We start from the raw sequence: 24714 nt of genomic DNA, 5'->3' as shown, positions 1-24714 counted from the left end.
ATGCAGGACATTAGCCCTGAGGCTCTGGCTTCAACCCACATGGGTGACAGAGCTCAGGCTTTGGTCCCCTTTCTTAGAGTTGTTTAGTAATTTTACTATCAGAAGGGGGTTTGAGGACCACTGGACTAGAATTACCTCTAAGGCTGAAAATGTACAGGCAGGCCCTGGGTTACGTCAGTCCGACTTACGTCAGACCCCTAGTTACGAACCGGGGGGGCCCCCGCCAGTGCAGGGTGCCTCCCCCACTGTCGCCGACTCCGGCGGCATGGGGGGCACTTCCCCCCAGCAGACCAGGGAGACGCGGAGTGGCTTTTCTCGACGCGGAGGACACGGACAGCAGGACCGCCGAGACGCGCCACGGTCCCGCCGCCCGCGTCCTCCGCGGTGAGAAAAGCCGCTCCGTGACTCCCTGGTCTGCTGGGGGGGGGGGGGGACAGCTAGTGCGCCCCCCCCCCCCCCCAGCAGACCAGGCTTTTCTCGCCGATGCCTGGGGTAGAGCAGCTGGGGGGCTGCCGGGTTGGTCCCACAGTGCCGCTTATCGGCGCTACTGGACCAACCCGGCAGCACCCCAGCTGCTCTGCCCCAGGCGTCCCCAAGTCAGCTGCTGCTGAAACCGATCAGCGGCTGACTACAGGAAGCCCGAGGCAGAGCTGCTCTGCCCCTGGCTTCCTGGAAACAGCCGCTGATCAGTTTCAGCAGCGGCTGACTTGGGGACACCTGGTAGAGCAGCTGGGGTGCTGCCGGGTTGGTTCCCACAGTGCCGACGTGCGGCGCTGCAGGGACCAACCTGGCAGCGCCCCCGCTGCTCTGCCCCAGCCGTGTCTGATTCAGCCGCTGCTGGTCAGTTTCAACAGCGGCTGAATCTGGACGCCAGTTCCGACTTACATACAAATTCAACTTAAGAACAAACCTACAGTTCCTATCTTGTACTTAACCCGGGGACTGCCTGTATATATATATATATATATATGTAAAAACAAAAACAAAGAAATTCAGTTGTTTAAAACTGTTACAGCACTGTAGTCTTGTTTACATAGGTATCACAATTTGCAACACATGGATTACTGGAACAATGAGTGATCTTCTTGATTTTATATTTTATCCTTATCACTCTGAAAATCAAAGGATTAATATTAAAAATGGGACAAACTATGATATCTGTTATGATAGTTATTTGGATTCCAAGTTCTTAATTTGAATTTCATACTGATTTTTAATATTAATAAAGCTATCAGAAATATACTTTTGGAAAAGAGTAATTTCTAAGTTGTGTATTGCATGTAGAAATCCAGGACCGAGGGCTGTCTGCCTTCCAAGTATTAGTTCTTGTACCCAATTACTGTTTCTCTTAATGTTAGTATTGTTTCAATTCTATATTTCAGTTACAAAGTTTTCTTTAAAAAAAATCCTTGTTTTCTTCAAAATGAAATGAAGTTGAGCATAAGTTTGAATTGTCAAGCAAGCAAAATATTACTTTCTGGAAACTTTTCGAACAGAAGACTAAACTGTAAGAACAACGCACAATGATAATTATGGTATGTTTAAAGTAGAATTGGTGATTCTGCACACAGTACTGTATTTTAAAATTCTGCATTTTTTGGTCAAAATACTCATGCCAGTTTCAATTATTTTGGTAGTTTATTTCAAGAAGCCTGTATGGCTGCAACAATACAGAAAAAAATGAAAAAGATTCAGAAAATGTTTTACTGATAGATTCCTTATTAGTCATAATGATACAGAATTGTGAATAATAATTCATTTAAACTACATTACAGAAATGTATTTCCCATACTCTACAGAAGCATTGCTAAGGCTTGGGGAATTCTGGAGTAACACAAGAGCTGAGAAAGAGGAAAGTAATTTCTGGGAAGGAGACTGGGAGTGAACTTGGAAGGTTTTAGGGGCCAGGGAGGAGAAATGGGTAGTGGGAGCAGGGGGGGCATTACTAGTGATTTGGAGAGACTTCCCCATGCAGAGCCTGGCTAACCGTTCCCCTATTCTTTCTGGGGTAAGGCAGATGTGCCTGTCTTTCTCTGAACTCCTCCTCTAAATGTCTCTGCATCCCAATACCATTGAGCCCCTGGCTCAATGCTACTATGTCCTTGCCAAGTCTGTATTAGGGATATAGAAGCATAACTGTGCTAACACATCACCCCAGGCTCATTGGTTAATGTTCATGGTTACACAGGCTCCTGGTACACGTGGGGAGCTACGTTAAAAGCCAACTGACACAGAGGCAGCAGCATGGGGCGGCAAGCAAAAGCCAGTATGTACGGGGTTCCAGCTTAAAAACTGGCTCTCGTGTGCACCGGCTACGGGGGAGCCAACTGCTACCCTGCATGTAGCCACTGAAATTTTCTTACTAATTACATGCATTTTAACATCCCTAGTCTATACCTCCCATTAACCCTTTTGATCCCCAGTCTATGTGATGCCCCCCAGCAACCCATGTACCCCTTACTCAGCCCTGTAGGCATGTCACTGAGAAAAGCTGCCTGTGCGCTCTCCCTCTCTATACCTGGATGCTGTGGCTCAGGAACCAGCTACCTTTTCTTCTGGCACCACAGGAACCCGTAGAAGGCAAATGGGGTAACTGCAGTGCCTCTCCAGCAGAATATACTTTTCTCAGGGTGGGGGCGGGGGATAGAAGGAGACTTCGGGGAACATGAATTGTGTGCGTGCAGTGGAGCAGAATTTCCCCTGGAGTAAGTTCAGAAAAGGAAAAACCTTTTAGAAATTCCTGAGTTGGAATAGGAAAGGAACAAAAACAAAGAGTAGAACACACTTAATTCTGAAAACCATACTATACTTCTGAACTGATACAGAAGAAAATAAAAATACCTGCTCTTTTACAGATGCTAGAATGGTAGTGGCAGTGGTCTCTGGCTCTATGCCCGGTCCTGTGGAGGTTTCCTGGGTGGTCTGCTGCAGCCCCTCCTCCCCCAAAGGGGTTTGGTCAGGAGCCGGCATATTGCCTAAAACCAAACAACATTTAACAAGTTAATATTTTCAGCTGGTGATATTTAAACAAATGCAAGTATTCTGGCATAGACTTTACTTCTGTAGGCTTTCAGACTTTTGGCAAAAAAAAAGTATTGTTATCATGACTGCACTTCTCTACTAAATTTCAGACTGGAATTATGTAATATCACAAAGAAAACATTTCAAAGAGCTTTAAAAAGTGTGTTAAAATGCTTAGAAAATACTGCTTGATGGTACCAAGTAGAGAAAGCCAATACAAGCAATTTTGTTTATTAGCAAATAAATGCTGAACAGCTGAAGTCAACATAAAACAGTAGAGGAGCATTAGAAATTTAGTCACACTTGCACTTTCCAATGCTGAATAATAAAAAGTAGCATGTACCAACAGTATTTTATAACCCCCAAAGGACTACACAAAGAACTCAATTATTAATGATTAATGAACATTTTGCATTAATCCCCATTTTGTAGAAAGGGAAACAGACAGATTAAGTGAATTGCCCAAAGCCTGTACACAGTAAGGCAGAGCATGACATACCTGAGATTAGAAATTAAACATTCTAAGCTTCGGGATCCATGAAACAGTGTGATCTAACGCACAGGTTCCCAAACTGGGGGGCACGTGGCGACCCAGTGCTTCCCCCTCCCGCCCTCAAGAAAGAGCCCGATCCATCCGGTAAAAAAAAATTCAGAAAATACCACATGGATTGTGCAATGAAGAACAACAGTTAATCCAAGGGAAGGGGTTTCTTTCGGAATACCGCGTCTACACGTGGCAAGTTAATTTGGACTAGTGGATTTTTAAAATGGCGATGGGACGTGAACATGCTAATCAAGCGCGGGATATTTAAATCCCGCACTTTATTAGCAACTTCGGTATGCTACCTTTGTATCCCTAGTTCGGACTAGGGAGCAAGTGTACACACACCCTGGTAGACTAAACCAACTGGACAAGTCTGGTTACAGGAAAGCACGTATATCCCAAAACGTAACTGATTTCTGCAGATTGCTATCTCGGACAAGATGCAAGGGTTAGAATAATTTTGTGCTAGTTAGCATTTTATCTCGATCTTTCCAAAAAAGTTAAAAATCTTAGGAGGCAATTCTTTCTGATGGAGATACTAACCCTTTCTGACACCAAAAAATGAGTACCCTGGACTTCCTTGAATTTCTCTTCCAGTACACACATTTTCTGAAAGATACTCTGATTTACTCCATGAACATTAAATTCCCTAATGAAGAATCCTTTTACTCTATTTACACAACAATAACTTTCATGCCTCAATGGCCTTTATAAGAAGTATTTTGTTTGTTTGTTTTTGCTTACTAACGAGCGATTTGGGTTACATCTATACATCTTGCAGATTGTAACACTGTTTCAGAAAACAGGTAATTCTACAGTTCCCATGCACTTAGTATATTCAGTATTCACTCAGACAGTGACTGAAGCAGATCTCTATCAAACTCCTTATCTCAGTTCCAACTGCCTGTCAAGTGTATCTCAGCAAGCCCCCGAACGTTATGGTCCCCCAGATCTTCCATTCCCAGCCCAACTTATTAACACTCAATCAATCTTTACATAAAACTTTAAAGAGAATTACAGGCAGTCCCCGGGTTACGTACAAGATAGGGACTGTAGGTTTGTTCTTAAGTTGAATTTGTATGTAAGTCGGAACTGGTACATATTGTAGGGGAAACTCTAGCCAAACATTTTTTTTAGTTTTGGATAGCATAGGGAAAGGTTAACTCCCCTCTAATGTTTGTTTTGCTGTCTGTTCCCCTGTTCAGAAGATTTCACATCTATTTCTGTCCCTGTGACAAACTCAGGACTAAAGGAGTAACTCATCAAATACCAAACAGCTCTGCACCATGCTTTGAGCTAATAGCTTTATTTCCACACACCACCCAGGGTTCTAGGAGGAGGGTCCTTTTTTTGCTAACACAATGAGGCCAGCACTTTGTTTGTTTTGGTGGAGTCTTTGTTTGCCCAGGGAGCCCAGCATGTATAGGGGGAGGAGGAGCGGAGAGGCTGCTTTTGTCTGCTGTTCAGCAGCCTGTTGCTCAGGGGAGGGGGCAGCCTGTTGCTGGCAGGGGGGGAGAGGGGAGGCGTGCAGGATGCGAGGCCGCGGGGGGGGGGGGCAGCGGGCGTGGGGAGGCACTTTTCCTCTGCCCGGCAGCTCTGCGGGATCCCTGTCCCTGTGGCCAGCTGCTGCAGGCAGAGGCCAGTTGGAGCCTGCAGGCCGGAGGAGCCGGCCGAAGAGGAGGAGAAGGTGGATTCTAGGACCCAGGTGAGCGAGCCCCGGGGACGCTGCTGCGCTCCGGGAGACCGGCATGTATAGAGGGGAGGAGGGGCGGAGAGGCTGCTTTTGTCTGTTCGGCAGCCTGTTGCTCAGGGGAGGGGGCAGCCTGTTGCTGGCAGGGGGTGGGGGGAACAGCGGGCGTGGGGAGGTACTTTTCCTCTGCCCGGCAGCTCTGCGGGACCCCAGTCGGAGCCGGCCCGAGGAGGAGGAGGAGGATCCTAGGACCCAGGTGAGCGAGCCCCGGGAATGCTGCTGCGCATGTGCGGGAGTTGCCTCACCCCGTTCGTATCTAGGGATCCGACGTAAGTCGGATCCACGTAAGTCGGGGACTGCCTGTACATCTAGGACTGAGAGTTCACCCCTGAGTGGGTATATGGGGCTGGTAACCTGCTGATTGATTAATCTAATTAAGGCTGAGTCTCGTCTTGAGCCATACCTTGTCAACCACTATCCACATTTCATCTAAAATGAGACAGATTATTTTATTGTAAACTGTATGTTGTTGTTGTTTTTATGTTAACTACATGCACAAGACAGACATAAAACAAATATGCTGTAAATTGGCAGGGGAGGGAAAACCCTGAACCTGTGGAGGTCATCAATTATTGAAGTGACTACATAGATAAATGAAATGGGAATATAACCTATAAGTATTAGGAATAACAGTTTAGTTTTAAATCAAATTATAGAATTTTAGCTCTGAAGTTTAATCCAATGCATTTTTCTCAAATGCTCTACAGCAGGGGATGGGAACCTCAGGCCCACTGCTTTAATTTCATATCACCCGTGACCAGGTATGCAAGCACTTTCCCCTTGCTCCCTCAGCATTCAGGGAACAGGATCAAAAGCAAGCTGGGACCCGGCACACATGGCTGCTGTCTCCCACCAGCCCCCTGCAGTCTGCATGTCCCCGAGCCCACGCTGAAGCTGACATGCTATGGCTATACTCTGGATTCAGCTTATAAATGGGTCAGTCACTTTTTACCATTTTTTTCCTCCTTTTTGAATACTTCACCCTGCTCTAACTATTCAAAAGTTATTAAAGTGGTGGGAAGGGTTTAGTTGGGCTGGCAAAAATTGATCGTTTGGAGAGTCCATGAAATTTTACTAGATTGAAAAGGGGTCCATGTGCTCGGAAAGGTTGGGAACCACTGCTCTAGCAGCTGGTGCTTATGCTCCTAGGCATAAAAGTGACCTAAAAAATTTCCAGTGAATGCAAGCCATCATCAATTTGACATCTGGAAAGGTCACAGCCCTCAAAGTGAAGATCTTCCATTATTCTCTTCGCCTCCCATGGATACCTCAATCATGACTGTAACCAGGACATTCCTCTAATGGCAACTTAAGTTGCCATTGAACTTGTCAGCATGTCTGATGAGGTTAGTGCAACCTGAAAAGATGCTCTGGTTATCAGTTGTTCCTCAGAGCTTAGCTACCTGAGCTTCTCTCTGCTGCCCTGCTTGAGCTGACATAAGGTATTACACTGCAGACAAGAATTTATAGACACTGGTAGAAATTCTTAACTGCAGGCCAGCCAATGAGTCATTTTTTCTCCTAAATAAATAGAGATACATAGACTTCCTATCTTTGGGTGTTATTTTCAACTGTGGCTCTGTTTATCTTGTGGGCCACCATAATCACTAACAAACCAGGTACAGGATGAGTTTTTAGGTAATTGAAGTTGGGATCCAAAGAAGGAATTGATATAACAACCTTCAGCCTTGCCCGGATCAGAGGGAGGCCACACAAAGGGGTCTAAATGAAAGTTTTGAGGCAAGCCTCCTTAGCTTTCTGAGACTTTTCTGAAAAGGCCAGCAGGTGGACCATGTACACAGTAAAACTCCAATAGTCCGGCATCCAATTGTACGGCACTCCTGATAGTCCGGCATCAAAATGGCAAGAGCCTAGTGAATGAGCTTTGGCAAAAAACGAGTCACAAGGCAACAGTGGCAGCAGTTGAACTGAGCGAAAAGGGTAAAAAAGGGTTAAAAAACTAAAACATCACAGTATACTGTATACAGTATGTACAATAAAAAGAGTTAGGAACACTTTATATACAGTATATAATGTATACAGTGTGTGTATATATATACACACACACACACACACACACACACACACACACACACACACACACCATTTTATAGTACTTCCTGATAGTCCAGCATATCCGATAATCTGGCACCACCTAGGTCCCAAAGTTTCCGGATTATCGGAAGTCTACTGGCATCAGAAATATGCCATGTGTAACCACTGAGAGGAAGACACAAGTTTTATAGTTGGGAGATTTAGGCTCAAGTCATAAGGAAAAAAGCATTTATATAAGGATATGAAAGATAGTCATGATATGGATGCTTCTAGAATTCCAGCTTACATGAAAGAGCTGAGGGATAATTACACCTGCCCTAGCTTTTATTCCCTCAGCATGAGGCACAGGGATACTTAAGGGTATACATACAGTCCTCAAGAACCGTGCCAAACAGAAGATTGCAATCTTGAGCACATGGGACACATATCCATCAGAACTGGAATACATAGAAACAATTACTCAAAGAACAACTATTACTTCTATATCTAGTGTATACATAAGCTTTTGTGCATTCCTGCCTCTATCATTTCACAGGTTCTAGAAGAGTAGTTAGGTTTTTTTTGTACTTTTGATGAACAAGTAAAATAACCCTAAAATGTTCTATTATAATTGTTGTAAAGGGAGGGCTCAGTATTTGTTTTGCGTAGGTTAATAATTTCATAGAATCTTAAAGTCCTTTCCTGTTCTAGTGTTCTGAGAGGTCATGAGTCCAATCCCCTGCCCTCACGGCAGGACCCAGTACCGTCTAGACCAGTGTTTCCCAATTGGTGCTCTGCGGAACCCTGGGGTTCCGCGGAGCACAACAAGGGGTTCCGTGAGGAGCCGGCGCTCCCCCGCCTCCTCTGAAAAGAGAGAGAGAGAGAGAGAGAGAGAGAGAGAGCCAGCTAGCCAGCAGAGGCGTGGGCGGCGAGTTGTGTGGCTGTGACGGGCCGAGAGCAGCCCGCACTGAGGAGCCCGAAGGGGGACAGGGAGAGGCAGGGTCCTCCGCCGCAGCGCCCGGCTGGGGGGAGCCAGCGCGCAGCAGACGCTGGCTGCGGAGACTCCCTCCGCGGCTGCAAAGCCAAGCCACGGCCAGCCCGTCAGGGGCGCATGTCACCCGGTGGAGAGGGTGGGCCCGGATCCCCCTCCTCCCTCCCTGCCATCGTCAGGGGTGAAAGTTGCTCCAACGCCGGCGAGGGGAAACCTCCAACGGAGACCGTGGGGAGAAGCCCCACAGAAGCGGACAGGTGACCCCTGGGTTCGCAGATCCTCCGGACTCGGCCGAGCGGGGTGATCGCACCCAAAGACGCCAATATAGACTGAACTCCGGGACCAACAGACCGAGGGCCGTCGACAGGGTTCGCTGAACCCCCTCCCGGGTGGGAGGGGGTGAGCACACCCCCGAGGCTGTCAGTGGGCTTGTGGTGCCTATGCTCCTGCAATATTTGGAGCTGGAGATGGTCCCGACCCCCTCCCCACGCACGCACGTCCTCCCAGCCTGGCCCCAGAGCGTCTCTCACCCGTCCCCGGACCCGTCCCTGCCATGCGCAACCTTTCCTGAGCTCCCCCTCGCTGGCTGCTGCTGCCCTGCGCCGCAGGCTCAAACCAGTGGATGGAGAGACACCCGGACGTGACAGAATGTCATGGCCCGGGATTTTAAACTTGCTGGGGGCTGTGTTGCACCGCATGGCTGAGCTGCGGGTTCAGAGTCCAGGGACAGAGCACAGACTCCGGCCCGCAAAGTGGAAGGCAGAAGGTACGGGAGAGGGAGGGAGAGGGGGAAGGGAAGGGACTTGTGCAGACGGAAAGGGGAAGGGCTGGGAGAGGAAGGTGCTTATGCGGAGGCGGAGGGGAAGGCACCAAAGGGACAGGGGTGGAGGAGAGACAAATGGCAGGGGGCCAAGCGCAGACAATGAGGAAAAGGGCAGGAGGAGAGGTGTCAGTGGGAGGGGGACAGGATGATGCTGGGAGGGGAGAAGGTAAGGGCATTGGGGGCTAGAGGGGTGAGGGGAGGTGCTGGGAGAAGGCTTGAAAGAAGGGGTGGAGGTATGAGGAAGGCTGGGATGGAGCAAGTCATGTGAGGGCACAGGGGCATGAGGGGAATGGGAGCAGAGGGTGGTGAGGGGTGGGCATCAGGGAAAAATGGAGCAAAGGGGTCAGGGGAAGTGAGGGAAGGGGGAGGCACCAGGAGGGTGCAGGGGTAAGAGAAAGTGCAGGTGCCAGGGGATTCTGGGCAGATACCTGCCCAGTGGAGGGACCACCATCAGAGGAGAGATGCAGAGCAGGTTTGTAGAGGGAGATGTTAGAAGAGGGGATTAGGAGGGGTAGCTCACATGATCAGAGTGGGGCTACTGGAGAAGTGGGCGCAGGGAGGAGAGAAGGGCTGGTGGAGGGGGGCAGGTTGCAGGAGGGCTGAGGACAGTGAGAAGAGCAGGAGTCAGGACAGCAGAGGAGGGTGAGGAGTCAGGGAGCAGCAGAGGGAAAAGGTAGAGGTTTAAAAATATTTATTAATAACTTGGGTGGCACATCAAAACAATCCACATGAACTCAATACTGCTGCACAACACAATTCATTTTGCTCATGTGAGGAAACTCTTAGGCTATGTCTACATTGGTTGGTTCTTGTGCAAGAACATCTTGCGCAAGTGTTCTTGTGCAAGAACACATCCACTCTTCCATGTGTGAGCTGTGCTTTTGCACAAGAGCATCTATGGCAGTGTGGACACTCTCTTGCCCAAGAAAGTGCCGATGGCCATTTTAGCCATAGGGCTTTCTTGCTCAAGAAATTCATGTTGCCTATCTACACTGGCCTCTTGCACAAGCATAGTTGCTCAAAAAGGGCTTATTCCTGAGTGGGAGCATCGTAGTTCTTGCGGAAGAAGCCCTGATTTCATACATGAGAACGTTAGTGTACTTGTGCAAGAACACACGGCCAGTGTAGACAGGCAGCAAATTTTTGTGCAAGAGCGCGCGCTTTGGTGCAAGATTGTGCCAGTGTAGACACAGCCAAGGGGAGGGAAGAAAGCAGGGGCAGGGAATCAGCACTGGCTCAGCATGTCTACATGGTTTGGGGAAGATGCAGAGAAATTGAGCTCAGCTGGGTTGCAGAGTGGGGAGGTCTGGGGAGCTGGGTTGGGCGGTGGGCTGTGTGTGTGTGCGTGCGTGCGCGTGGAGCTCAGAGCTCGGTTTGACTGCAGGCGGAGGGAGGTGCCGGGAACCGGTGCTAGACTCAAGGGGAGGGAGGGACAGGGAATTAGCTCTTGGCTCAGCAGTTTTGTGGGGCTTGGAGGAGGTGCAGGGAAACGGGGATCAGCTGTGCTGTGGGGGAGGCATGCAGGGAACCAGTGGAGGGCTCAGCTGGGTTGAGGTGGATGGGGGAGGGCATACATAACAGACGGGCAGCTCAGCTGGGCTGTGAGGGGCTGCATGGAACTGGTGCTGCACTCCCTTGGATTGTGAGGGATGGTTTTGGGGGAAGTGCAGGGAACTTAGTTCGGTTGCAGAGGATAAAGGTGCAAAGAAGCCTAGTGGGGAAGGGGGGGACGGGACCAGGAGCCCTGAAATGACCTCCCCTGGTCCAAAAATTCCTCATCTGGGACCAGTCAGGTCTAGAGGGTGCCAGATCAGAGAGGTCCAACTCCTACCCAAGTCCCCTCCTCGCACCCTCCCTCGTAGCCAGACACCCTACATCCAGCCTGCTTCTGCACCCTACCTATCTGGTCTGCACCTTACCCAGACCTTGTCCCCTTCCGCCCCCCAGCTCCCTCCCAGATCCTGCACCCCATCGCTATCTCGCTCCTTTGCAGCCCTGCCATCCACCCTAGCACTGCCCTTGCCCCAGCAACTTGCCTCACACCCCAGGACTCAGCAACATCCTGGCCCTGGCCCCAGCACTCTGCTATCCACGCTAGCATCCAGCAGCGCCCTGTTCCTTGTCCCAGCACCCTGCCAGTCACCCTAGTGCCCAGCAGGACCATATCCCTGACCCCAGCACCCTGCCACCTGCCTGTCCCAGCACCTTGCCCCAGCACCCTGCCACCTGAGCCAGCATTCTTCCACCCAGCAGCACCCTCTCCCCAGCCCCAGCCCCCACTAGCACTCTGTCCCCTACCCCCACCAGCACATTTGGGACCACATTAGTGAGGCTTGGGGGTTTTTGGAGGAGCTTTTTTTTGCTTTATTTTTTTCCATCTCACTTGTGTGGCCCCAACTGACTTTTCTGTGGGTCAGTGACCTTTGACTCAAAACAGTTTCCTCACCCCTGTCATATATAAAGACAATGCTAAAACCTTTTGAGTTTGACATAATATTTTATTTAAAAATGAAGCCAGGCCAACAAGCCCCCAATTGGAACCAAACCCCCATTTCACTGCAGCATCATAACACTCCTACACCACCTGACCCCAAATCTGAGCCTATCCTACACTGGAACCCCCTGTCCTGAGCCTCTTACATCCCCACACTCCTACATCCCCACATCCTCAGTCTTCTGCCACAACATTCCTCCACCATCCACACATCACAAAGCCTAGAGCCCCCTCCCTAAGTCAACAGCCCCTTCTCCTGCATCCAAATTCCCTCCTAGAGCTTGTACTTCTCACCCCTTCCCCACACTCAAATCCCTCATTCCCACCCCACACCTCACTCTCACTAGGTTGAGACAGGTATAAGGGCTGGGTATAGCAAGTGATGGAGAGGAGGGGAACAGAGCGGATGAGGCCTCACAGAAGGGAGATATGGGGGGGGGGGGTCTTGGGGAAGGAATGTGAATTTCATGAATTGGTGGGTCCCTTTCTCCTCCCCCGCCCTCCCTTTTTTTGCTTGACAAACCTGGGGGTTCCTTGAAATTTTGAAAAGCTGAAAAGGGTTCCTCAGCCAAATAAAATTGGGAAACACTGGTCTAGACCATCCCGGATAGATGTCTAACTTGGCTAACAGAGAGGTTGAGGGGGGGGAATGTAGACATGTCAGGGATCCGCAGGCATATCTGGGGTCAGAGCAGGGCTGGGTGACACTCCTGCCTCACCCCCATGGTGGCTGGCCCAGCCCCACAACACTCCTAAAAAGTTCCTCCACACCCTTCCCAAGGCGGGGAGGGCACCTCACAGTATGGGGACCTCTTGAATAGTCTACTCTAGAACAAAAACCTTCTTTGATTTTTCCATAAAAGTGCTTACAGTGACAATCAACCTTAATTTGAATATTTTCTAACTTTTTAGTTCTCAACTTTGCAACTTCAATGTTACTTTTAAATATAGTGTTTGTATATATGAGTGTGTGTTATAAACAGCGCTGATCGTGCCATTTATAGTTAAAAAGTCTGCCCAGGACTTCCTGTTACAATACACTGTTTTCAGTTGCTACACTACCTGTTCTGGCTGAAATTTTCAATACTTGACATCTTTAAGATATATTTTAGAACCTCAAAATTCAATAAGAATTTAAACTACACTTACACCAGTTCAAATAATGCATATAATACATTGGATTCCAGGGAAACTGCCCAGACAATCTTTAAGAATGATTGGCATAAAATGTTTCAAGAGAAACGTTCTTATAGTGGTTATGTTTTGGAACTTGTCCTGTGGATACAATCCCATTTGGAATCAAGTATTACTTTCCTGATGGCTTCTTTTGATTATATTATATGGGTCCAAAAGTTTAATTTGATGGAAGTTATCACAAATAAGGAGAAAATAGATTGCTCTAGCAATACTGTGTGAAAAGGTTAATACGTAAATGGTGCAATTGAAATCTACCATTAAGGGGCTGGTTTCAGTGTATGAGAAAGATAGCTTCCTCTGTGTTGTTGATACACTGATTGAATACTGAACTGGAAAAGTTCACTGAGATATAGGAAGAAGAGCAAAGTACTCAAAAGTCACCTTACAACAAACTAGTATGCATTAGCAAAGAGATTTTCTGAAGAAACAAATACAGTAAAACTCCAGTTGTTTGGCATCCAGTGGTTAGGCACTCCCGATAGTCCGGCACCAACTGGAACCCAGAAGTGCTCTGGCCAGCTGGACAATTGGAGCTGCTCGGCCCCCGGTTTCCCCAAGTCCGATGCTGGTCCGTTTCAGTAGCGGTGGACTTCGGGAAGCCTGGGGCAGAGCATCTGGGGTGCTGCCAGGTTGGTCCCGCAGCGTTGCCCCTCACCCAATTAGCGCTGCGGGACCAACCGGGCAGCATCCCAGTTGCTCTGCCCCCGGCTTCCCCAAGTCCACCACTGCTGAAACTGACCAGCGGCAGACTTGGGGAAGCCAGGGGCAGAGACCCTTCATTAGCCTCCCTTCCGGTACTCCGGCATATCCAATAATCCGGCACCCCGAGTCCCAAGGGTGCTGGATTATCAGAAGTTTACTGTACTAGTTTTACGACTTTGAAATCCTGCTATACACTCAGAAAAACACATTATTCTAAAGAAATACCATAGCAAATTCCTTTCTGTAGTTCACATAAAACTTCAAGCCACAGACTAATGTTTTTATATCTGCTATTTATTTCTTATAATTATAAGCCTTCAGTTTGATGGAGGTCCACTATCAATTTGAGCTTTATGAATGGGGCAGAATCTTAGAATCAGTTTATCACCACAATATATTTATTCTGCTGCTTCAGTTTTTAAGTCAACTGTAGCAACATTCTTTCACCATACGCTTGCAAGTGTGTAGTGTGAGTGCCAGATAAGATCAAGGATATAGACAGTCCACTGGCTTTTAGAAATGCCTACTTGAAAGGTCTACTCTTCTACACCAATACATATATTTAGGATGAGGATATAAATACTCCAAGACAGACAGGAATGAGAAGAATTTTTTCAATTTCTGCCCATTATTTACTCTGTCCTTTTAATTTTTAATATAATATACATTAGGGATATTATATCTCGTGTAATTGAATAGTTATGTAACAACATCAAGACAAGACCAGTAGCCAGTGTACTCCTGGCCCCACTGCGAAGGAGCTCCCTCACAGCCTATGCCAATGTTTCCCAATTTTATTTAGCCATGGAACACTTTTAAACTTGAAAGAATTTTGCAGAACCCCTAATAACAGTCTTATATATGGAGCTGAACAATTTTTAAATAAAAGAAGTCACAAGACTATACTGAAGTATTCGCGAGAGCACTGCCTGCTCACTCCCATACAAGCAACTGGTTTGACAGCTGAAGCTTTGACTTTGTCCGATGCCGCGCTAGTATATTTGTATTCAGTCACCCACGTGAGCCATGCTCCCCAAGGGTGAGTACGGGGACTTACAAACCACCGTAACAGGCGATCGCACCATTGACTGACTGCACGTGCTGCGTTCAGTAGTGCCATCATCATCCCCACTCTGACTAAGCTGGCATTATACAGGGACACTTATTGTGGCAAACACAAGTGAAAATTGTTTTCAATAAAATTCATAAATTCTTAAATATTAATTATTTTTTAAAAACCATAAAATGTTATTGTAATGGAATTTTCTCATGGAACCCCGGGGTTCCGTGGAACACAACGTGGGAAACACTGCCCTACGCTGTTGCCTTATCTTAAGCTGGCTCTTGTCTGTTCTCCACCCCTCTCCCCTCCCCCACCTCTGTAAGAGGCTGTGGGAGGGAGGGGCAGGTGGGTCCACAGAACTGGCACACATGAAGAGCTGGCTTGAAAGCTGGCTCCTCACAGGAATTCCCCCTCTCCTTCCCCCCCCCCCCACACTCCCTGCTGCTTTCTCTATCAGAGGCAGCAACACAGAGCAGGGGGAGGGGGAGCAGATAGATTGGGTGCTTGTGGGGAGCTTGCTTAAAAGAGGAAGCAGTGGGGTGGGAAGAGAGTGCATGTACTCAACGTGATTAGCTGACTAACCTAAGCTGGCTCTCAGTATTTGTACTGCAGAGCCACAGCAGGGGTTGGTGCTGGCACCCAGCACTAAGAGGCAGCGTGTGGGTAGGCTGTCTCAGTTCTAGCTCGTGCCGGGACCTGGTAACTGTGGCTCTGGCTCTGTACTACAAGCACTAGAGCCAGCGCATGGGTAGGCTGGCTCACGCCAGCAACTGGCAACTACCCCTGCTATGGCTCTGCATTACAAGCACTAAGAGCCAGCGTGGGACTGATGATGGGTCCTGGTGTGAGCCAGGACTGAGCCAGCTAGCTCACTAAAAATTTATTTGGGGTGAGGGGGTGTTGCTTGTAGTTGATAGCATTAACCGATGAGCACCCAATTATCTGTTAATCATTTAGTTGAATACACTATTACATCCCTAGTAAATATATAGAGAATAATGAAAGGCATAGTGAAGGCAGATGAGACATACTATTCTCAAAATAAAAGATTAAAACTGTCTTTCAAAGAATCAGATTGCCTGTACTATGTTGGCAGTATCTCATAAGCATTTTATCCTTACTGTGAAGTCTGTGATGATTCCACATTCTTTTGCTCTTCGCAAAGCCAATTCTTACTTACTTTCCAAAAATTTCTTCTGTAATGTTTTGATATTGAACAAGAATATTGAAAGCTACAGAAGACCATGGAATACTTTCCATTTTAAAAAATTAATATCAATTTGTTTCTTATAAAAGTTATACAAATCCTCATTTTCTAGTGCATGCAAAGCAGAGATGGGCAACAAGTGGCCTGGGGTCAGATGCAATTCACCAGGGTATGCCTATAGTTGGCCGCTGGCACTGTATTTACCTGAGTGCCTGCAGGTATGGCTGCTTGCTCCTGATGCCATGGGGGGGGGGGGGGGGGGGGGGAAGGAGAGAGAGAGAGAGAGAGAGAGAGAGAGCACGCACGCGCGCAATTGCTGCTACTACTGCACTAGCCCCATGATCCTCCAAGCATTTTCCTTGGTGATGGGGTGCCATGAGCAGAAAGGGCAGGGTGATAACAGAAAGGGGTGGTGCGTAGGAGGTTGGTAATGAACAGCCCATTCCCCCTGGGAGTCCTGTGACAGGTTGTGCAATTGCTATGGCCGGTGTGACCTGCAGACTGGAAGTTTTAAGACCCTGCTTAATACAAGTTGAAAAAAGAACCTTGTGTATTTAATTTGTTTCCATGATATATAGGTCATCTTATCCAAGAATGACTTCACCAGAATTTGGGTGAGAGCCTAAGAGACTATCTGGAGAATGAAACCTATTTGCTTCATGCAGTATTCTTTTATATAGTGAGCCTTGTCCAGCTGGTAGCAAAATATAATTCCTATTTTTTTTCCCAGTTCAGTTTTAAGGCTGGGACCCTCAGGACCTGCACTGTCCTGGACCAGTGAGTTTGCTGGACCAGAGGAGATCAATGCTCTCCTGTGGCTGCCCAAGGCTGGGGCTAAGTCTGCTGCTTGCTCCACTAATGCTGGGCCAGATGGGGCTCTCCACCCTGCTGCCTGCCCAAGGCCATCAGGGTTCCCAAGGTACCTGGTCAGGTTCTCCTGGCCACTTCTGGCCCCACTAAACTGCTGCCAGCCCTGCTACTGCCAGGGGTTCCCCAGAGTTCCCAGGCCTTAGCCGCCCAACCACCACGGTCATACTGCAACTGGGGGTTCTCCAGCCAGGGCCACCTGCAGCCCTGCTGACATAGGGGGTTCCTGGGAGAGGGGGAGGGCTCCCAAGCTGCCTCATGACTCCACTGATGCTAGGGATTCCCAGCCCCTGCCTGCCCTGCTGACCTTGGGGTTCCCCAGCCCAGTCATTGCTTGTCCAGTCAGGACTCCCCAGCCTCCATATTCTCCCAAGCTGGCTCTCACTCTAGCCTCCAAGGTTCTTTGGTCCAGCAACATCCATAGCTCTGCCAGACTACAGATATTGCTGGACCAGAGCGTTCCAGATTTGGGAAGTTCACCCTGTACAGAGACAGATAGGGAACAACCTAGTAGCAAAAAACAGTAATGTACTCAATTTGTCCTTAAAGATCTAAACAATTATTTTCCTCATAAAAGTTGGTTATACTATTTTTGCATAGCTCCAATTTTGTTACACACATATATTTAAGATATTTATTTTTTATAAAAAAGTTAAGGGCAAAGTTAAAGCCATTTCTCTAATCTTTCTGGGGACCAACAACATCAGTCATAGTCTACCAAACCACACCAAAAGGTTAAGATTTCAATCGGCATTTAGTTTACCCTGCATTTTGACAAAGATTTTCACAACTAAAATGAGTTTTAAAACAATGTTCATTAATCAAAATTAGCTAAATCCTTTCAAAATATTAAGGCTTACAAGCCTGCTCTGGCTTTATTATAGAAGTCCAAAAACACATATGTAATTACACAGGAAATACAGTCATACATGACAAATGTAGAAAAGCATGCACTTTCTAGCACTCTCTTGAATTATAACTCAGCATGTTCATCAAATAAATGATGCAAGACTTCAATTGTTTTATAGAATGAAACAATTCATAATTACTGAGATCTGACTGAATGTTAGCGTACAGTAAAAATTAAGCAATAGGAAACAGGATAAGCACTACAATAATAAATCTTACATCCCTTTCAGCAGGAAACAGGTTTCAGTGTTCCTAAAGTCCACCGAGACAGAAGACAAGAGTAAAAACTTGTGCAAAAGCAACACTAGTTATTGTGTCACATATCAAAAAACATTACACAGTAACAAACTGCCATTTATAGCTTCAGCTACTACATTTAGCCTTGGTTTATAGATTTCATGTTTGTACTAAAGTATTCTGTTACTATGAATACAACAAAACTATTTACTACAGAAAAATATCTGCTGGTAAAAATATTCATCAGCGAAAGATTTTAAAAATTAGTTCACTGGAGTTAATTCATTATACGAAAAGAAATTAAACATTATGGTTACTTACTACAGTAGTAATATATTTCAGCATTTACTCCCCTACAGTGTTAATTAAGTTCATTAGTACAGCCTGTATTCCTAAACAGCCCTAGAAATTGAACAATTACTAGGCTATTTTTGCTCAGTTTTCTACCACTGAAGAAAGTGAAACTGCATTTAATTTTAGAGCAGTTTAAACTATAGGAGTTTGAAATTCACTGTTTTGAATTTTTAATTTAACAGTAATTATCAATAATGTTTAGAAAACAAAGACTATTCTCCTTGTATTTAACTTACAATGGCAAAAAATAAGTTTTGATGAGACTCCCTGGGCCTCCTTTTCCTATTTTATCTTAATATTTCTGCTTGTTTGCTGCTTTTATATTCATATTCTCTTGATATTTTGTTTTTTCTTAAAAATACTTTGCTTATTTCAGTAAATCTTTGGTTCAGTTAACTCCTCTTTTACAAGAATGCCCTGAGTAACTGTGGCATTTATATCTGCAATTTTGATGTTATCTACCAGTTATCACACAATTACTACAGAACAATTAAAACAGGTGGTTTGTTTCAACTTGACAAAACAAGAAGTCACCCATTAGGAACCAGACTCAAGAGTTTTCTGAAAACTTGGACAGCTTCTATAAGTAGATCGTTCCACAGGATTGTTTCTAGTAATGTTTCTACTACTTCAGTTTTAGCTATTTTTACAATTCCATTCCATTACTATTTCCCCTTCCCACTTCAAAATAAAAAATAAAAATGGCCAATTGGGAAGGATTATAATTCTCAATGTGCTCATTTCCTGGAAGTATTCTCATTGCAGGAGGTATAAGGGATCTGTCAAAAAAGGCTTTCTTTCTCGACAGATCCCTCTCTAGACTGCCACTTTTTGCGGACAAAGTGTTGAGTCAGCAAAATGTGGCAGCCATTTTTATGCAAATTAGGCATGGGATATTTAGATCCCTGCTTCATTTGCAATGTCTACTTGCCTAATCTGCATCCCTCTGCCAACAGAGGGATGCAGTCTAGATATACCCCAAGAGAGGAGAAACTGCTTTTGTAGTTGTGAAAGGCTAGCCATTTACAAAAGCAGTTTCTCCTCTCTTGGGCTACGTCTAGACTGCAAGCCTCTTTCGAAAGAGGCTTTTTCGAAAGAAACTTTCGAAAAAGCCTCTTTCGAAAAAGAGCATCTAGACTGCAAGCAGTACTTTCGAAAAAGCAAGCCGCTTTTTCGAAAGAAAGCACCCAGGCAGTCTGGTTGCTCTCTTTTGAAAAAGCCCTGTTTGCATTCAAGAACGCCTTTTTTCAAAAGAGCACTTTCGATAAAAGGAGTTTTTCCTCGTGAAATGAGGTTTTCCGCCGTCGAAAGAAAAGCCACGTTCTTTCGATTTAATTTCGAAAGAACGCAGCTGTAGTCTAGATGCAGGTGAAGTTTTTTCGAAAAAAGGCTACTTTTTTCGAAAAAACACTTGAGTCTGGACACAGCCTTGGTGTTCATACCTCCACATCAGCTGCTAGAATTGGGCTTCATCCTCCCTGACTGAATTGACCTCGTTCTCTCTAGCCTTACTCTTGATTAGTACTCTTTTCTTATGGCTGTATATTTATACCTGCGTCTGGAATTTCCACTACATGCATCTGACGAAGTGGGTCTTTGCCCATGAAAGCTTGTGTTCCAATAAATCTGTTAGTCTATAAGGTGCCACAGGACTCCTCATCGCTTTTGCAGATGCAGACTAACATGCCTACCCCTCTGATAACTTAATAAAATATAAGTTATTTAAAATACAATTTTACAAGATTTCAAATAATAAAGGAAGCAAATTATGGAAATAATAGTGTAAACCCATTTATGCAAGGCTTGCCATATTATATTTTCAGTTCACCATTGAAGAGGTAGCTGAGGATTGATTATAAACACAAGGTTTCTCAGTAACGTATTATAAACAAAGTCTCACAATATTTTTGCCATTTCCATAAAAGCCATGACTGGGACATTTTATCACTGACTTGAAACAGATGCACCTTTTGTTGACATAAATGGATGTATATACTGCTGCTTACATAGTTATAGTTGCATAAGAAATGTAAATATCAAGCACACAAAAGAAATTACAACAATGCGGCTTTCAGGTAAAAGCATAGAACAAGGAATATGGCTGAGAATGTAATGTGATTATACCCAATTAATTAATTCTCTGCCAGTTCAGTTCTTGTACAACCAGTCAGGTAAGAATACAAATGACAAAGCAAATATTGTTTCAACATGCCTACTATGGGCAGGGTGAACAAGAAGCTGTGTCTCAAAGGCCTGCCCCAAACATACCTTGCTCAGAATGTAACGTGACTCCACCTTAGCTTTTCTGTGAAAAATACAGTGGAATACTAGTAAATATATAGCCTCTGTGTAGATACAGTCTCTCTAATTACTTGTTTATTTAACTCTCTTGTTAAAATGCAACCGACAAAGGAAAAAAAAAAAAAACCTTGGTTTCCTCTATTTCTTTATGGCTACACTTCCAATGGGTTTGTTTTTGCTGTTTTTTTATATAAAAATGACACTATCAACTCAATTTGAGAATAAGTAAAAACATTCTGATATAGAGCATTTCAAATATTTTTAAAATGATTTAAAAATAATTTTGATCTCTACCTAGATAGAAGGCTGAATCTAACCAAGTAAACTCAGGTACCCTATCTCCTCTACTTGCACGAACCTTCATGCACCTTCGTAAACCCACCAGTTTACAGTTTTCACCCTCTCTTATCTACAAGATCAGGATACAGGAGAAGATATTTAATTAGTGGAAGCACACTACATGGCTCTACTAAAGAGGTATGGATCTTAACTGCTTCCTGCTTGGCAAAGCAGCCGCACACTTTACAAGGAACTATGGACGCAAGTAACTGTCTACACAGGCCCTGCGTTGCCCTAAGGACACCAACGTAAGTCCTGTACCTCTCGTGGAGGTGGAGTAACGTCAGTGTAGTAGGCAGTTACATCAACAGGAGCAATGCTCCCATAAATTGGCATACATTACACTAATTCTGTAGTGAGTACCAAGCCTCAGAAACTGGGGATCCTGGTCACACACTATCAAAGAGAGAATACTAAAGGAAAAAAAGACTTTGGCAATATAGTATGCTGGAACTCAAAAAGGTAATGTTTAAAGACAGCATTGATAGATTCAGAGTCCATGCTGACACACAAAAAATATAAATGCAGAGTTTCAAAAAATATTTCTCCTCCCCTTTCTAGTACTTATTTAATAAACATTAAGTTGTGTCAAATCTTTCAAGTCAGACTTTCATGAACAATTATTTCCAGACTTTCCTCCCACCGGTCTCAAAATGGGAATGGCTGTACACTAAGCTTAGGAGGTAAGGCAATCAGAGCTACAGAAATGATGCTGAAGTGAAACAGGGGATGCTGAAGTGAAACAGGGAATAGACTTATGCTATCACCATTATGGTATCACCATCTGTGGCCCTGATGTTCCAAAACAAGAAACATGTATTATATAATAAAAAAGAAGAAAAATGACAGTGGGAACGGGCAACTCAAGATTTATCTGACTGCAGCTTTCAGTATTATATATGCAAGTGTAGATTCTAAACCTAATTAACTAAACCACAAGGATTGGCTAAGCCACAGTTTTTTTCCCCCAGCAACATCCAACACAGCAAACAGCTTGGAAATGTACTTGTCACATCACACTAAAAGGAACAGAGTGTTGAAGAATGATGCACTGCAAAGTGAGTAAGTCACTAACCAGCTGATCTACTCAGCCACATCCACATCTTCATCCAAATAAGCAGTTTTCCTTATGAGGTTTCATTCTTGCAACTAGGCCCTGCATCTTCTTGCACTGCTTACACAGGACACATTTTCCTTTTTACCCAGAAAATTATTCTTCAAAGTATTCCCAGAAGTCTCTCTTACGCTCAGAAGTCATGACAACTTTCTGTGGCAAAAGCATGGGACAATATAGAAAGCTGTGTGTACACTTAATAATGTCTTCCCTTTTTCTTTCCAGTCTACTTGACTGTTCCTTTCTATGCTGCCTCTGCCCTTTTGTATTTCTGTCTTCAACTCCTTTAAAGTACTTGGCCAAGGTCCACCATCAAAGGCACAGGACAAAAAACCATCCTATCCAGCTTGTGTATTTCTTTGCAAACATTACTTTTGAGTCTGCTGAGAAACAGAAATTGAAAGCCCAGAACTTTCAAGAAGCAGGAATAGGTAGTTATGCTGGACAGACTAGAGCCATTAATTTATTTTTTATGAGCCTGAATTGTAACAGTTATTTTAAGTGAAAAAAGTATGTTATTGATTATTTTAAAAAAATTAAAAATAGGATTTCTTTAAATTTAAACCTGAATTTTTTATTTTTATCCACCCCACTTTTGATCAAGGAAGATGATTAGAAGATGCTTATGCAATCTCCTTGCCTGATTCAAATACTGAATGAGAGGAAAATCAAGTATGAGAGAATACAGCAGTGGAAAAAGTCAAAACAGAGGGTAAGAGACTAGAAATCAAGAGGAAAGGTAGTGCCAATCTCACTAACACGACTATCAGACGGATGATACTAGTAGTACAATGACTATAGCTAACGGGGCAAGAAATCTCAGCAAAGCCTAGCAGACAACTAAGGTATTGTCTATGCACCTGTGCAAGAAACCTGGGTAACAAAATGGCGTAACTGGAACTAATGGTGCAGGGAGTGAAACCAGATATTATAGGAGTAACAAAATATATTGGAATAGTAGTCATGACTGGAATACAAATATAGATATTGAATGGTGGATACAAAGTTAGGAGGTATTGCCAATGCAGAGGAGTACTGGAGTATCATACAAGAAGATCTGGATGATCTTAAAATCTGGAATAATAGAAATATTATGAAATGTAATAGGGCAAAGTCCTGTACTTGGGGATTAGCAACAAGAATTTTTACTATAGGATGGGGATGTATCAGTTTGAAGAGACAGAGGAGAAAGACCTGGATGTACTGGTTCATCACAGGATGACTATGGGTCATCAATGTGATATGGCAGAGCAACATGATAATACAATCCTAAAATGCACCTATAAAAGCATGGCACTCCCAGAAGAGCTAGGGAAGGCACTCCTCCAGGATACTATGTGGAATTCTGGTCTCACATGTTTAACAAAGATCAATTCAAACTGAAAGAGATGTAGAGAACGACTACAAGGATGGATCACAGGAATGGAGAACCTACCTTTTTTTAGATCTTGACTTTTTTTAGCCAAACCAAATCAAGCCTCAATGAGCTATATCTTTAGAGAGCAAACATATCAAAGGAAGCAAGAGGGAAGAGGAAGGGCCAATGTCAGCACAAGAACAAATTAGAATGAACTGACCGTCAACCAGGGATATGAAAGGTTAACCAGTTAACCTCACCCTTCACGGGAGAGGCTTACTGGTTCCAATTAACCATTAGGAGCTGAAGAAGCTCCCCATCCACTCTAGGGAGGGGGCTGTCCCAGCCCCACAGGGCATACAGAAGGCAGGGACTGCTCTGACCGGCTGGCTAGAGCAGCCCCTGTCAGTGGAAGGACCAGTCCAACCCAGTGCCACCTCTCCCTCACCCCACCTTGGCTCCCTGGGAGTGGGGCTTGCAGCAGCTGCTGGCCCCATTCCCAGGGAGCTGGCTGCATAGCCTGCAATGAAGCCTCCACAGAAGCAGGGCTGGCAGCTCTCGCCAACCCCACTCACTAGGAGGGACACAGTCTCCTTCCTCGGGGTAGGTCTGGCAGGGTCTAGCAACTTCGCTCCCAGGGAGGCTTAAAGAAGCTTCATACTGCAGAGCTCACAGTATGTGTAACTGCTAAGAATTTCAGCAGTTACAGAATTACCTTTTTAAATGACTTTTCACATTGCTACTGTCAACAAGTTCAGGCTTGAACTTAGATTAAGGTTTCTAATAGTCACAGGAGTGCAGTGCTGAAACAGCCTGCCAAGAAGGGCAGTGGGACAAAAAACACAACTTCATTCAAGACTGAGCTTGATAAATTTATGAAGGGGATTATACGATAAGATTGCTTAGAATGGAATATGGACCATACACAAATATCTCCAACGGATACAGACAGTAATTTGAAGCCCCACCCCTCTAATCCTATGAAGAATTCTTTCCCAGAAGTTTGGCTCTTGTCCACAACCTCAGAAATCATTATTATTGGGGTAAGGAAGAAATTTTCTTTCAGGTTAGATTAGCAAAAACCCAGAGTTATTTTTGCCATCATCTGCAGCATAGGGCATGGGTCTCTTGCTGATCTGAACTCCAGAAAGTGGTTTCTCTGTACCTGAAGTCTATAAATCAAGAGTGGATGACTTCAGTGACTCAACCTAGATTATGGGCCTATTCTAAGAGTGGATGGTTAAGAGTCTATGGCCTAGGATGTGTAGGTGGTTGGACTGGATGATCATGATGGGTCCTTTCTGGCCTGAGAGTCTATGTGGGAGAGAACTGGGGGTCATTGTTCAATGAAATTTGCAGCCTATACTAAATGAGTCTTTATTTGGTCACCAGGCTTTCATGAGCCTGTAC

General features: G+C 45.2%; 1 protein-coding gene across 11 annotated transcripts in view; it reads right to left on the bottom strand.

The window, feature by feature from the left end:
- PKP4 (plakophilin 4) overlaps positions 1–24714 on the bottom strand; it is a 242555-nt gene that overhangs the window by 176829 nt on the left and 41012 nt on the right. For 10 of the 11 annotated variants that reach the window (XM_075933439.2, XM_089779730.1, XM_075933435.2 and 7 more), the window contains exon 2: positions 2842–2975. In XM_075933439.2, the coding sequence (XP_075789554.2) occupies positions 2842–2970 (129 nt within the window). In that variant the 5' untranslated portion in view covers positions 2971–2975. Of the gene's footprint in view, positions 1–2841; positions 2977–24714 lie in introns of those variants that run through there. The other variant, XM_075933444.2, reaches the window with a different exon arrangement.

Source organism: Pelodiscus sinensis, chromosome 7 (assembly GCF_052426305.1).
Source record: "Pelodiscus sinensis isolate ZL-2025 chromosome 7, ASM5242630v1, whole genome shotgun sequence".
In the NCBI taxonomy this organism is placed as follows: domain Eukaryota; kingdom Metazoa; phylum Chordata; order Testudines; family Trionychidae; genus Pelodiscus; species Pelodiscus sinensis.
Note: the sequence above shows the minus strand (reverse complement) of the source record. Positions and strands in the feature narration are given on the sequence as shown.